Genomic DNA, 15,001 nt, shown 5'->3' with positions numbered 1-15,001 from the left:
TCTCATGCTCATCATTTACACAAACTTGAAGAAGGAGATTCTTTAATTCACTTTTAAACCTAGATACATAAATCACATGTTCATTCATTGCCCAATAGTACAATTGAAGACCATATGCACTAATGATCTTTCTCCATAGGTATGGGGATTGATGTATTTCATTTCGGCTAAGGTGCATGATTTTGAAGAATAATTAACTCAAAAGGGCTACAAAGAATTGGATTCATGATTCACAAGGGTTGGCTTTCTGGCTGTAGCTTATCTATCCTAGACTAGGCCTTAGTCATCTCCATGCTATTCCATGCTTAATGACAACAAAATATCAGGAAAAGTTAATTGATGTAATCCAACAAAGACACTCATCTGTGTTTCGGTGCACTCTCTCACCAAGTTATAGGCCTTATTCCTTTGATTAAACTGTTCATTATTCAACCTATTCACTTTGTGTCTGAATCAACATCCACATCCTAAAAACAGTTAAGTTTCAATCACATGTTTCCTTTTCTTAGCATGAAGACACAATTAGACTACAAAAACACAACTACATTTAAAACTAGACACAACTTCATTAAACTAACAGTCTTACTGAACTTGGTACAAACAAGATTACACAATGACAAATTACACATTAAGCTAAGCATACAACCTAAACACACACCCTAAACATACAACCTAAATTACGAAACATAAACATAATTAAAGAAAAAGAACCAGTTTGTCTTGTGTTCAATCCATGCTCATCAAAGCATATAATCCTCGTCTTCTTCAGTATCATCAACATTATCATCAGCAACATCAACATTATCTTCAGCAACTCCAGATGTTCCTGCCTCCTCCAGAAACGTAGGTCTGACCCTAGGCCACATAAACCTTTTAGAGAAGGCTTCCGGGCTAATCCAGAATTGTTTACCCTAGTATATAAGAGAACATGTGTTTCCCCTTGTATGGGAGAGCATGACAGAAATGGTAGGTATTAACTAACATTTTATGAACAAGAGCAAAAAGTGTATAATTATCAGTCAATTATTTAGCTTTTATTTTTAATTATTGTTTACTTTTTAAAAAACTAATGTAAATGAATGATGAATAGTATAGTCATTATATATAAATCTTTATACTCAAAATACAAAAATACTACACTCTTCTAACAAAACGAAATTGTCCATAAAGAATCCATATGATTTTCTCTATCTAATTTGTTATAGTATTTTCCATTGTAATGATGTTGAAGTTCTTAGGTATATCACCTACCTCGTCAATGATTGGATCTCAAGAAATAAGGTAGTCTTGACTCAACTTCCTAAGCAAGAATCATATAAGAAATATCAACATCACATATTATGTTATTCTAACATTGTAATATTTATATACTGTTAGTATAAATATTTGTACATAATTACTATATCATATAATATTCATTTAATTTTTTTTGAAGAGTCAATAACATTATATAAAACTCATACATTATTACTACATATATTTTTTCTTCTTATTTTAATGACAATAGCATAATAGAAAAGTTAGGTATTGAGTAAATTGCACTTGCTGTCAAGATTGTGTTGAAGTTAATATTATTGTGGTAATTGCAATATGAATGGTGAAGGTTGCAACATAAATTATTTTGTGATTAATTTTTCTTGAATTCGATATGGCCTAATATGGTCTGATGTCATTGCATTGTTTCATGACGCGACCACATCATTGTGAATCAGAGTTAACCGCAATTTCAGTGACCACCATAATACTGCAGCACCATAAGTTATACATCATATTAAGAGTAAGAAACTATTCCCTTAACTATCTATCATTCTCAAACATCAAATTATCCTAATCTCTTCCTTTACCTCTCTTCATCCCAATGGCACAGTCGTAAAATACTCATAAAACCGTGACCATTTAATTTCCCCCAACATATTCAACTTACCTTCTCTTTTCTCATTCAACGGTTTTCCTCAACCAAACAGCTCCTAGTTTTTCCGGCAAGCTTTCCGGCGAAATGCTTCTCCGATCTCGCTCCGGTATGGTCAAACCCTAACATCGTTAGATCTACTCAGATCTCAAACAATACCATACGAACCCTCATCCACTCCAATTCAACTCCTCTAAACGCCGTCGTTTCATTTCACCTCATTCCGGCGTCGTTTACCTCCGATTCGAAGCTCAGAACAACTAATCCCGTTCTTCAATACAACAAAGACGATGCCGCTTTGACGTAATTCATTCGACAATTCGCACTTTTTTTCTACTTTCCGGTATGATCTTAGAACCTCTCAAATTACGAAACGGTTATGTAATTGTGTTAAATTAAAATACCTGAGTTTAATTCTGGAAATTTTCTCTTTGTTTTCAGAGTTTCTATTTTTTGGTGACTTTATAGTATTTACCGGCGATGACGTCAGGGACGAGGCAGCCAACGTGGAAGGAGAGGGAGAACAATAAGAAGAGGGAGAGGAGGCGAAGAGCGATAGCGGCGAAAATCTTCGCCGGTCTTAGAATGTATGGGAACTACAAGCTCCCTAAGCATTGTGACAACAATGAAGTTCTCAAAGCTCTTTGTGATGAAGCAGGTTGGACAGTTGAAGATAATGGCACCATTTATAGGAAGGTAACTGCAACACACTTTAACACTTGTTATGTCAATTATAGTTTTCATTGATCTAATTTAGATCTAATAAATTCTTATGCTTTCTATTTTTAGCATGTGGTTTACTTGTTATGACAATTATAGTTTTCATTTGGCATTTCAGAAAATTGAGACCACTTTGGGCAACTTGTTAATGATACATGCAATTGCATGCCTTAGCTTGACTGAGTTCATGAATGACAAAAGCAAAACAAAAAAAAACTTTCAATTTAAGTACATTTTAAATCTTTCATGAATGACAAAAGCAAAACAAAAAAAAACTTTCAATTTAAGTACATTTGAAATCTTTCATGAATTGAGGATTTGCTCTTTGATCAAATAAGTTTGACATTTTTTTAGTTTTGTAACTTTAGCATCCATTTTCTTAATGTTAATTTTAGCATGAAATTGTTTTGAAAATTTTAGCATCAATTATAGCAATTCGTTATAGCAAGTGGGGTTTTTTGATTTTGATTATTGTAGTGTCATATCTTGGTACATGCTAGTGATGATAGCGATGTTATCTGAATCAAAAGGATATGAAAGGGGCAGAGAGTCACAGAAGGGGTGACCCTATTATATAAAATGTTGATGCTGCTGTTGTTTTGTTGCGGTATGTGGTGCTATTTTTTCGGTCTTATGGTAAGGAGTTGGACTAGATTCTTTCTTTTTGAGCACACCGGGGTTGTGATTTGTGTGTACACCAAAAAAAACTTGATTCCCTTTCATTTTTGAAAGATTAGAACATTTGTAGGCTCTCGTTTCCTTGGAGGAAGAAATGCAGCTAATTAGTGCTGTGCTGATTTCGCAAGATTTTGTTCTTATTCTGTTTTTGTGACTTTGTTCTCATAAAAAAAAGAGAGTGCTTTTATTGTTGGACAATATTATTCAATTAAATATTATACACAACCATATTTTCATACCCCTTTTCTCTTCCTTTCTATCCTTTTATGTTTCCCACAACTTTCCCTATGTCAAAGCACCTTCCTTGAAACTGAAAATCTGTTACTTTTTGCTAAAAGAACCATCGTATGGTGAGGCATTAGTAACAATATCATGTCTCCCAAATTTACATTTATTTAACTAGCATTGATCAATTTATTGAGGATTGCTCTAGAAATCATAACTATATAGAAAATAGTCAGAATTATGATCACAATTAAGAACTCAACTTTGAAGTAGATATAATAATGAGTGAATAAAGAATGACAGGGAAAATGAAGGAAAATAAACAATTGAATTACATAGTAATAGTGGTAGTATTGGTACCTTACTCTTCAAACTACCATTAATGCCGATTACCTTTTTGGATACATCCTTGATGATAATTACTTACGTACACCTAAAGACACAATGAAATGAAAGAAAGAAAAAGCAAAGCTTTTTTTTCTTTTTAAGATGGATATGAGAATTGCGAAGTGCTAGAAAGTAGTGCAACAACTACAAAAGGCATAATAATGAAGGTAAAGTAGTTTGTTAAGGTTCTCTTGTAGATTAATAACTAGAACTGTTGCAGCTACTGTTCCCTTCATGTTGTTTATCTAATTCATAGGTTGAACTTGAAATCTCAGTGATTCCACTGCTATCCGAGGATGAGGAAGTAGTGTTGTTTTTATTTTCTGACAAGAAGTCATAGAAAACCACCTTTGAATTAGTGTTCCTCACCTTGGTCTTGTCTATATTTGTACCACCTCTCTTCTTTAAAAATATCCTACATAGAACCCAATTATGCATAGGAACCACACCACTCTGCATAACCAAAAAAGAAAGATTCAATGAATAAAAATAGACATAAAAATGGTTTATATGAAAATAATGAAGGTGAGGTGTGACCTGAAAGTGAGTGTTGGTAAGAAGGAGATATTCATGCATAATCCAATCAGTTTTGGAACCATGAGGTGGCTTCCCTGTATAGAAAACAAGAGTCTTTTTCATTCCAACAACTTGTTTGTTATTCATAATTTGTTTGTCCAACCCAGTTGCCTTCCAGTAACCTGAATTAGTAGCTCTGTTGGATCTCTTTCCATTCGAATATTTGGGTTCCTTAGTTTTGAAGAAGTACCTCTCTTTCTCCAAATCATCACATGTTGTAATTGAATAAAAGATTGAGAAGACATGCATATATGAATTGTATTGTAATGAAGAGAGTGAGAAAGAAAAGGAACCTGGTAAATCCCAAGGGTCAGAGTTAGAAAGATGAAGGTGAGGAATAATAGAAGAAGGGAAAGGGAAAGAGAAGAGCTTAGGCTTCAAGTAATAGAGAACCAATTCCTCATCAGTTGGGTGAAAACGGAACCCAGGTGGCAATCTCATTCCAACCTTCCACATTAAAAAATATAACAACAACCCTTAACTTAATGCCTCTCACACATTAACACTAACAACTAACAAACATATAAGAAGAAGAATAACAAACACCTTTGCCGTAAACCACACTCAACCACTTCCTTCTTTTACTTTCATCTTATGGCTGTGCCTCCTTTTTCTTTTACGCGTGAAGCACAAAAGATTCTGTCTATATCTCTGTGGTTGTGTTTTGATGACTCAGTCATGCTAATAATCCATGAGAATTCGCATGGATCTCGAGCGATAATTAGAAAGAGAAAATGCCTGTTATGATTTTGGGTTCTTACCATCAATATGGGCATTTGAGAAATAAGGAGGGGTAATTTTGTCAATCTAGGTGTAGGTTTGGTATATTTTTAGTTGACTCGTGTTCTTGTTGCAACATGGCAGAATATTTTAGGACATTCCATGGCACTATGATTTGGTGAGCCCTTTTCTCCTTAGTAAAGAACAATGAGTGGATGCCTACTGACCCAACCAAGGCAACAGTTCTTCGGCTGCCACCTGCTCCTGGTCATCAAGGTCATTATCCTCAAAACTATATAATTGTAGCTTATTAGATGGTGACCCTCATTCCCAGTAAAAGGGAAATTGAGGAAGGTCAGCCATACCAAAAATCTAGGTGGCCGCCCTTGACCTTAGCTTTACTTGAAGTACTCAGCCTTCTTGTCCTTGTAAGACCCTTGGACTAGGGAAAATAGGGATCAACTGATTTTGGATTGAATGCAAGAACAACCTCTTCTATTTGCATCCTCCCCATCCTTATTGGTGTTGTATGCACCCGAAACATCCATAAGAACATCTTGAACGTCCAAGGCAATGCATAGACTTTGTAGAAGAGCTCAAATGCTCGGATAATGTTCCACGAGTTCGGGTGAAGCTGAGATGGAGCTACATGTAGATTAAAAGAAACACTAATCCTCCACTCGTTTAAAGGAAGAGGAAGACCAATCTTCTACAAATAAGTCTCGTACATGTAGAAGGACCGTTGATTGTCTTCAATTCTCATATTCGTACAAATTCTCCCGTCCTCCCAATGGATCTCCAATAGATAACCATCGGCCTCTACCAGTTGTGATGTTAAGGGAATTAACTGGGCACTCGCTTTGATATAAGAGGTTGGGGTACCCCAGCCTTCCCGGTCAACCCACCTACATGGGTCGCCCTCTTCACCATCCCCGAGTACGAGGACATAACGATTTGTTCGAGGGTTAAATTTTCTTATACCTATCTGATACTTGTCAGTCTGCCACAAGGAGAGTCATCATTAGATGAGTGTGTGGACATTAAAGCCTCGAATTGATAAAACGAATCTCTCACCAAATCGAATGGGGATTGGTTGTCCCACTTTTTATGTCTCATTATGTCCCAATCTAATGGACAGTTACCACCTACTTGAAAAGAAAAATAAAAAAACATAAAATAATTTTTTTATGTTATTTGGTGGGATATGATTGTCTTCGGATATGGGGACAGAGGATCCTAATTCCACCGAATCACCCTAACGAGGGATATAGTCATATGTTTCCCACACCCTTCCCGTCGCTGCAGAAGTGGAAGCCATAAAATTGACAACCACGTCCCAAGGAGGAACTTGTGCGATACGTGGCCAACTTTACTCTCTCACCAGGACAATAGGCGGTGGCTCGTTCCCCACTCTTTGTAGTCTTGGTGGTTGCAACAAAAAAGAAGGAGGAAGACCAATGAGAAGCTCAACATAGCTATCACTACTATAACTTTCCACACCCTCAATTTTCACAATCTCTGACTCAAAAGCTAAGAAAGAAAAAAACATGGATCAAAGAGAATACTTTGTAAAAATTGAAGGAGAAGGCGAGCAACGTAAAAGGGGAACATGGTTTCACAAGAGGTTTAATATAAATAGAGACAAATGCTAGAGCCATTGTAGAGAAGGGGATGTTGTTTAAGAACTAAAGAAATGTGAAGAAGAAAGGGAAAGTCGTAATTATATAAAACCGAAGGAGAGAGAAAATGTCCCAGACGACCCTATAACTCCCCAAAACGGTTTTGTAATGGCTAAACTTACTCATTAATCCCACTTCAGCATAAAACCAAAAGGCACAACCTTTTTTGGCCACATGCGCAAAACCATGTGCACTCGCAGACAAGCGTAGAACCACACACATGGCGTACAACCTCTTATTCGTCAGGAGAATGAAAAGTCACCATTATAAGCTAGACACACCGGATGAACAATCCAAAAAAATTACCAGTTGGTGAACGGCCCGATTAACTAGAGAATAAAGCCAAGAACTAATAAGTTTGATGGCATGCCTGATTACAACCATACCACCATATTGAGGGCAATTATTCAATCCCACAAGTTCAAAGCATATTGTTCCAATTATGAGCGGTCAGTAGGTCAACAAGCCATCCTATAAAACATGTCTTGCGCTTGTAAGGCCGAAATTGTGGGTCAAAGTTCCTAATTGGCCTTTCCTTTCAATAAAGTCCAGGATTCGACTTCCAAGGTAACTTACGAGGGAAGACACTCCCTAGGGAATGTCTAGGAGCCATATAGACTCCGGGGTGGGCTTGCCATACCATTTGCCTGATTGGACAGGACCACAACGTCATCCATGGTGTCACTGAACCTCCTTGAGGACAAGGTAAGCCCATTCTAAGCAATATTAATAGAGGAGGCCAACACTTAGAAAGTATCATCCTTCTAACTTCTCTCTTGCTCATTCTTGCCCTATGTAAATACTTACTTGAGCGTCAGAGTCCCTTTTAAGGTACCTATCAATGGTTGGATCCAGCTCCGTTCTACCCAACTTAGGTGATACAGGACCAGTTCTAACTCGGTTCAACCCAAATTCACTGCTCTCACATTATCTCCTTCCATACAGATGCTAGCATATCGTCCCCTCGATACAAAAAAACACTTTGGATTTATGTTTTTTGAACAATTTAATGCATGATACAAACATACATGTAGGTCATATTCAGAGAACTCTTTCATATTTTATGTTAGGTTGCAAGTATTTCGTAACTAAGGGGAAGGAGGAACCTTATTATTAAATGTGTATATATTATTATCTGTTAATTTAATAATTACTACAAATTAACAGTTTTATTAGTATCCTGTTTATTAACATCTAACTTGTTCCCTGTTTCCTTGCATGCATGTCTTGATTGTTCTCTAACTAAAATGAGAAAGATGTTTGTCACTAATATTTTATCTTTTATTGATTACCAATGTTCTATTAATTAATTCTCTCATATTTGAATACATTATGCCAAGAATTTTAGAAACATGCATACGCCTAATCTCTTAATTGCTTTTGAAGCATAATCTCTTAAATTCACTGATTACCTGGTTTTCTTATGTAGAAAATTTCTACTTGCCCACCTAAGGCCCATCCTAATAATTAATGATACTGTCATTACGAGTCCCATAATCTATGTTATGCTAACTCTAATCTTTAACTCAACAATTTGTGTATGAAGGGATGCAAGCCTGTTGAACAAATGGACATGGTAGGGGGTTCTGCAGTGGGAACCCCATACTCATCTTACAATCCAAGTCCCTGTGCTTCATACAATCCAAGTCCGGGCTCTTCTTCCTTCCCTAGTCCATGCTCATCCTTTAATGCTGCAAATCCTAACAGTGCTGATGGCAATTCCCTCATACCATGGCTCAAAAACCTATCATCAGGTTCATCATCCTCATCCAAGTTCCCCCACCTATACATGCATAGCGGCTCTATCAGTGCCCCTGTCACTCCTCCATTAAGCTCCCCAACTGCGAAAACACCACGACTCAAAGCCAATTGGGATGATCAATTCAACTCCAATCGTCCTTCATGGCTTGGACAGCAGCAGTACTCATTCATACCCTCTTCCACCCCTCCAAGCCCCGGCCACCAAGTTCTCGACCCAGATTGGTTTGCTGGGATTAGAATTCCTCAGGGTGGGCCAGCTTCTCCAACCTTCAGCTTGGTCGCTTCCAACCCATTTGGCTTCAAGGAAGAGGTTTTTGTTGGCAGTACTAGTGGCTCCCACATGTGGACACCTGGGCAAAGTGGGACATGTTCTCCAGCTGTAGCTGCTAGCTCTGATCACACTGCTGACATTCCAATGACTGATGCAGTTTCAGATGAATTTGCCTTTGGAAGCAGCACTGCAGGTTTAGTGAAGCCCTGGAAAGGAGAGAGGATCCACGAAGAAATTGTATCAGATGATCTTGAGCTCACTCTTGGGAACTCAAAGACCAGGTACTGAGAATATTTGATGAATTTAAGATATATAATTAAGGAACCAACAAAGATTTTTCCTTTATTACTACTTATAATGGCCATATTAACAAAATTATATATATCTATATATATATATGTATATATGATGAATTGAAATTTTATAACTCTTTATTCTTTTAAAACATTTATTTAACCTAAATTTGTTCTATCGTAGGTTGCTGCATAAATGAACAGTCACTGGTCCCCTCAATATGACCTTTGAATCCTTTTTATCTGTAGAAAGTTTCAAGGGAATTAAGTTGGACACAAGCATTTTCTTTTTTTTATTTTGTTCATTTTTTCTTAGTGTTTTTGGGTACTTAAGTTACATATATAGTTATTATATAGACACAGTAGCTAGATGTAGGGTGTTTTAGCAGCCTTTTCTTTTGGTCGTTTTATTTTTAAACCTTATATGCTATAGTGGAAAAACATATACCGATATTGGCTTGGTTTTATGTCGATATGAAAATTATAAGGTTCAATTGTACTTAACTGACCAAGGATGTGATGCAGATTCGAATTTGAATGGGTCTACAGAATCCCCCTTTTCCTCGCTTTCTTGTTTATCTGATTTTATTTTTCCTGATATGGGTGACAGATTTCATAGATTTGTAGGCTCCAACCATTTTCCATAGATTTCTGAGATGAAAAAGAAGTCATAGTTATAATAATAATCATGGGTGGACCAGTGCATTGCAAGTACTTAATACCTTCTAACTGATTTTCCTGAAACTGTTATGGCCTTTGTATCCTTTGATGTGTCTATTTTTCTAACTTTTACTTTCTTTTGACATGATATTTGATACCGGCTAAGTATTAACTACTAGTTTTTTGTCCAAGTCAATACTAAATGTAATGGCCCTACCTACTAGTGATTGAGCAATGTCCCTCACGAACTATTTGTCACAAAAAAAGTTCACACTTTAGCAGGTCGTCCCTGCATATAGCACCTCCTGATTCTGCTTCCTGTTGTTGGAGAAGCATCTTTAAAGCCTGTGAGGTTCTTCGAACAGGCGTCGATTTCTGCTTAGGTGATGGGCATTCTTGGTTTTGGTATGATGAGTGGTCTGGTAAGGGTCCCCTCTGCGAGCGACATGGATTTTAGAGTAGCATATGTATGGGTGGATGGTGCTTGGCATCTTGACCTGCTCCATTCCTGGCTGGGTTAGCTAGACCAAAACTTAATGATGGTCTGGATAAGTGGGTTTGGACAGGAAGCTCTGATGGCATCTACTGTTATGCTTCAGCCTACTATTGGCTTATGTGTGGCCCTCTCCAACCTCTACTTGTGGTTCATCAGGGGTTGTTATAAAGACACCATATGAGATATGGACGATGAAACTAGAGTATCTTTTATGAAGATTTGGGGTTATGAAGCTTGTGACACGTCAAGTTTCGGGTAAGCTTGGACCTAAATCATATAAATGTCTCTTAGTGGGTTATTCAATGGAAACTAAGGGTAACTATTTCTAAAACTCCTACCGAAGTCAAAGTAATCGTTACTAGGACTACTGTATTCCTAGAAAATTAGATCATCTCCAACGAAATGAATGGGAGGAAAGTATAACTTGGAGAAATTCAAGAACCACCAAGTGAGATGAGCCTATGATAGAACAAGAGCAAGAGTCACAAACATTTGTGATATTTTAAGCTCATGTTAGCAAAGCTTGCATAAGTCATATAGAGTGTGTTCATTGCCCGAAAGATATGGTTTTCTTGTGACTTGGGAAGGAGATTTACTATTAATGGATCAAAATCAGCCACTGACTTACAAGAGGCAACTGAAAGTCTAGAATTTGAGAGATGACTTGAAACCACTAGATAAGAGATGAATTTCATGTACACTAATAAGGTATAGACTTTGATTGAACCACCTAATAGTGCAAAGCCGATTGGGTGAAATTGGGTCTTCCAAAACAAAAATGTCTTAAATGGTAATGTAAATATTTATAAGGCACGACTAGTAGCTAAATGTTTCAAGCAAGTTCATGATGTAGACTGTTATGAAACATTCTTCCTATTGTTATGCTTAAATCCATCATGATCTTACTTGTTATAGCATCATACAGTTATTATGAAATTTGGAAAATGGTTGTCAACACAACTTTCCTTAATGGAAATCTTCTTGAGGATGTGTATATGAAACAACATGATAATTTATCATGTCTAATGTTTCCAACATGGTATGTAAACTACAATGGACCCATTTATGGATTAAAGCAATTAAATATTTGATTAAGCTATTAAAAATTTGGGTTCATAACAAATGTAGATGAACATCTACAAAAGGACAAGTGACTGACAGTTGTACTTTTGATTCTGTCTGTGGGTTGGAAATAACATTCCTACTCTTCACTATCTAAAAACTTGGTTTGGGAAGTGTTTTTCCATGAAAGATTCTGATGAAGCAACCTATGTACTAGGTATGTGGATCTATAGAGATAGATCAAAGAGGTTGCTCGATCTAAGTCATAATACATATACTGAGAAAGTGTTGAAATAATTTAACATGAAAGATTCTAGAAAATGATCTTTATCCATACTAGATGACATAAACCTTTTTAAAAGCTCAATCTCTTTCCATTAAGGAACAGGTATGCTTTATGGCATATGCTCCTGTCACACCTCTACTTAGCTCTCCAACTGCACGATCGTCGCGAATTAATACCGATTGGGATGATCAGCTTGCATGGCGGGAGTGGACTAGACAGAGCTACTCATTCGTGCCATCTAACACTTCTCAAAGCCTTGGCCATGTGGACTCCTGGCCAGAATGGGGTTATGCTCTCCGGCTATTGCAGCTGGCTTTGATCACACTGCTCATATTCCAATATCTGAAGCCTTTTCAGATGAATATGCATTTGGAAACAACACATTAGGTATTGTGAAACCAAGGGAGGGAGAAAGGATACATGAAGAATTTGTGGCAGATGATCTTGAACTCACACTTGGTAGCTCAAAGACTAGGTACTTAAGCATTATTATATGATCAATTCTATGTTGAGTACACCCTCAACTTAGTCCTTGGAGTTTTTTTTGTCATGGCATAGGTCCTTGAAAGTTTTTAGCTAGATGCTAAGTATGTGAAAGATTTAAAATGCCCTTAAATTAAGTCATCAAAAGAACTAAAATGTTGATATTTTAATTATTTGTATGACTCAATTGGTAACACATAATTTTAAGGGCCTATCTAGTGACACTATGATCTATCCAGCATTGACTAAGGGTTTATTCATTTAGATGTGTGTGCTTTTAAACTTTCCTCCCTTTTAAAGATGAAATCTTTTTTTGGCAGGTAAATTATTTACAAATAGGAATCTCAGCAATTGAATGTGATTATATAAGCATTGACTTTTGCTGGTTTTGTTCAATAGAAATGTTAGAAGGTGATTGAGGTGAGTGCAAAATGTTGTTTTCTATGTTCTAAATTTTTCCCTTTTGGTTTTGTTAGTTTTCCAGTATTATACATATCTAGTTAGGTGGGGGATGAATTTGCAACAAGTTGATTTCAACAATGTACATCTTGCTAAACCTTATTATATATTGAAAATGGAAACATCAATATAAATTGTTGTATGGATTGGTTTGGTTTAATTTGCCACTAAAAGAACCCAATGACTCTATAGAGTGCAACCGAACCTTTTGGAAATTTTATGGAGTGATATTTTTTCTTCATTGTTATTGAATTGAATGAATTTGTGCTTGTTAACAAGTAACTCTTATGGATGTATGTGACAATTATTAGAATGGTAATATCTAAAAGGTATGACATTTTTGAAAGTGCTACTCAAAAACCATTCCTCATCTCCTTTTCCATCATATCTTCTCCTTCCTTCTCTATGATCTTGACTTTGCATAATCACTACTTAATCTCTATTAACATTGCCACATTCATCAAGGGTCATTAGGTGATTAGTGTTCAGAAATTCAGAACCAATTTCCCTTCTTTGTGTGTTGCAAAATGGGCACATGCGGAAGTGACAAGTGGATAAAGAAAATAGAGAAGAGTAGAAGAATAACACCAAGAATTTTAACGTGGAAAAACCTTCTCAATGTGAGAAGGAAACAACCACGGGACCTAGTCCAGAAAAATATCTCCACTATAGAAAGAATGATTATAATATTTGACTCTCTCTTACTAAGAGGATAACACTCAATCTCACCCAAAAAGGATAGAAATATAAACTCTCTCTAGTATCTCACTAGGAATACAAATCTCACACTATGTGGATATGAACTCTCTCACTTTCTCTCTATTTTGTTTTTTCTCACTTGCTTGTTGCATCTCTTCCTCACAAGTCCCCTATATATAGTGAAGGGGAGGAATATTCCATCATAAAGACATAATGTATGATTAATTATTGTCATAATTTTCAAGACACTTTAAAAAATGCTACTCCAACTTTCTAAGTTAGACTTCATAATTCTCAAGAGTCAAGAAATAATTCCAAGGCTTTGGAATAGCCATCATTGAATGAACTTAATAGTTCACCTATCAAGATTCATGAGTCTTACTTCCACATCAATTAGGAAGGATTGCCAACAAATCTCCCCATTCCTAAATTAATTGATGGGTATCACTAGTCTCGCACCTCTACAACAGTCTGTTAGCTTCTTAAGTGAAACTGTCTTGATCATCATATTAGACCAGTTGTCATCTGTATGAATTTTCTCTAGCAACAACTCACCATCCTCCAAAGCATTTTGTAGCTAATGATAACAATAATCAATATGCTTTGTCCGAGAATGAAATGTAGGATTCTTAGCTAGGTGGATTGCACTTTGGTTGTCATAGTACAAAACATATCTATCTTGGACATGACCCAACTCATTCAAGATATTTTTTATATATTTTATCTCCTTTCCAGCTTCACATGCTGCAATATATTTTGCTTCAGTTGTTGATAATGCAACATATCTTTGTAAGTTAGATTGTCAAGATACAGCTCCCCCTACAAAGGTAGTTAGATAAGCTGATGTAGATTTCTTGAAATCTATATCTCCAGCCATGTCAACATCTGTGTATCCTACTAATATAGGATCTTGATTACCAAAACATAAACATCTTTTGGTAGTTCCCCTCAGATATCTCAATATTCACTTTACTGCATTCCAAGGCTTTTTGTCGGGATTGGACAAGAACTGACTCACAACTCCAACTGCATGGGCAATATCTGGTCTTGTACATATAATGGCATACATTAGGCTTCCTACCACAGAGGAATAAGGCATTCTGTTCATTTCTTTTCTTTCTTCATCACTATTTGGACATTGCATTATTGTTAACTTGAAATGTCCAATAAGTGGAACACTAACAGGCTTTGCCTTATCCATGTTGAATCTCTTGAAAATTTTCTCAATGTACTTCTCTTGTGATAGTCATAACAACTTCATAGCAGAAGACTTGCTTAAAACATTCTTCAAACCAACAATCTTGGTCTTGTCACACTTAATGATTAACATATCATCAACATTAAGAGGAGGATAATAAAGTTTTCATCTTCATACCTTTTAACGTATACACAATGATCATCAGTTCTCTTCTTGAAACTGTAGTTGAAGGATTCAAACTTCTTGTAATAGAGTCTTGACGCTTGTTTCAGACCATTTAAACTCTTATTCAGACGACATACTAAGTATTATCTGCCTAGTTCTTCATAACCATGTGGTTGCTCCATATAAATTTATTCTTTGATGTCTCCATGTAACAAAGCTGCTTTGACATCAATTTGTTCAACTTCTAAGTCTAGGCTAGCTGTTAGACCAAATG

At 36.3% G+C, this 15,001-nt stretch overlaps 2 protein-coding genes across 3 annotated transcripts; one reads left to right on the top strand and one right to left on the bottom strand.

Moving 5' to 3' along the window:
- Positions 1,931-9,819, top strand: LOC109357103 (BES1/BZR1 homolog protein 4-like). Of its 2 annotated transcripts, XM_019600829.1 has the most exons (5): positions 1,931-2,252; positions 2,351-2,605; positions 8,441-9,207; positions 9,404-9,429; positions 9,466-9,819. In XM_019600829.1, exons 2-4 carry the CDS (start codon positions 2,390-2,392, stop codon positions 9,417-9,419), a joined length of 999 nt encoding a protein of 332 aa, XP_019456374.1. In that variant the 5' UTR covers positions 1,931-2,252; positions 2,351-2,389; the 3' UTR covers positions 9,420-9,429; positions 9,466-9,819. The 2 variants fall into 2 exon arrangements, with proteins under 2 accessions (XP_019456374.1, XP_019456373.1); XM_019600828.1 differs by having other exon boundaries at positions 9,404-9,819.
- LOC109357104 (NAC domain-containing protein 83-like) lies at positions 3,840-4,950 on the bottom strand. Its single transcript, XM_019600830.1, has 3 exons — positions 4,788-4,950; positions 4,457-4,703; positions 3,840-4,372 (listed from the first exon to the last, which is right to left on the bottom strand). The coding sequence occupies exons 1-3, from the start codon at positions 4,934-4,936 to the stop codon at positions 4,118-4,120; spliced, it is 651 nt and encodes a 216-aa protein (XP_019456375.1). The 5' UTR covers positions 4,937-4,950; the 3' UTR covers positions 3,840-4,117.

Source organism: Lupinus angustifolius, chromosome LG09 (assembly GCF_001865875.1).
Source record: "Lupinus angustifolius cultivar Tanjil chromosome LG09, LupAngTanjil_v1.0, whole genome shotgun sequence".
NCBI lineage: Eukaryota > Viridiplantae > Streptophyta > Magnoliopsida > Fabales > Fabaceae > Lupinus > Lupinus angustifolius.
Note: the sequence above shows the minus strand (reverse complement) of the source record. Positions and strands in the feature narration are given on the sequence as shown.

Excerpts from the sequence above, each read along its gene's own strand:
- LOC109357103 (XM_019600829.1), top strand. The coding sequence starts at position 2,390 with ATGACGTCAGGGACGAGGCAGCCAACGTGGAAGGAGAGGGAGAACAAT. Across the intron at positions 2,606-8,440 it reads ATGGCACCATTTATAGGAAG|GGATGCAAGCCTGTTGAACA; the intron begins GTAACTGCAACA and ends TTGTGTATGAAG.
- LOC109357104 (XM_019600830.1), bottom strand. The coding sequence starts at position 4,936 with ATGAGATTGCCACCTGGGTTCCGTTTTCACCCAACTGATGAGGAATTG. Across the intron at positions 4,704-4,787 it reads GACCCTTGGGATTTACCAGG|TGATTTGGAGAAAGAGAGGT; the intron begins TTCCTTTTCTTT and ends TACAACATGTGA. Across the intron at positions 4,373-4,456 it reads TTACCAACACTCACTTTCAG|AGTGGTGTGGTTCCTATGCA; the intron begins GTCACACCTCAC and ends TTGGTTATGCAG.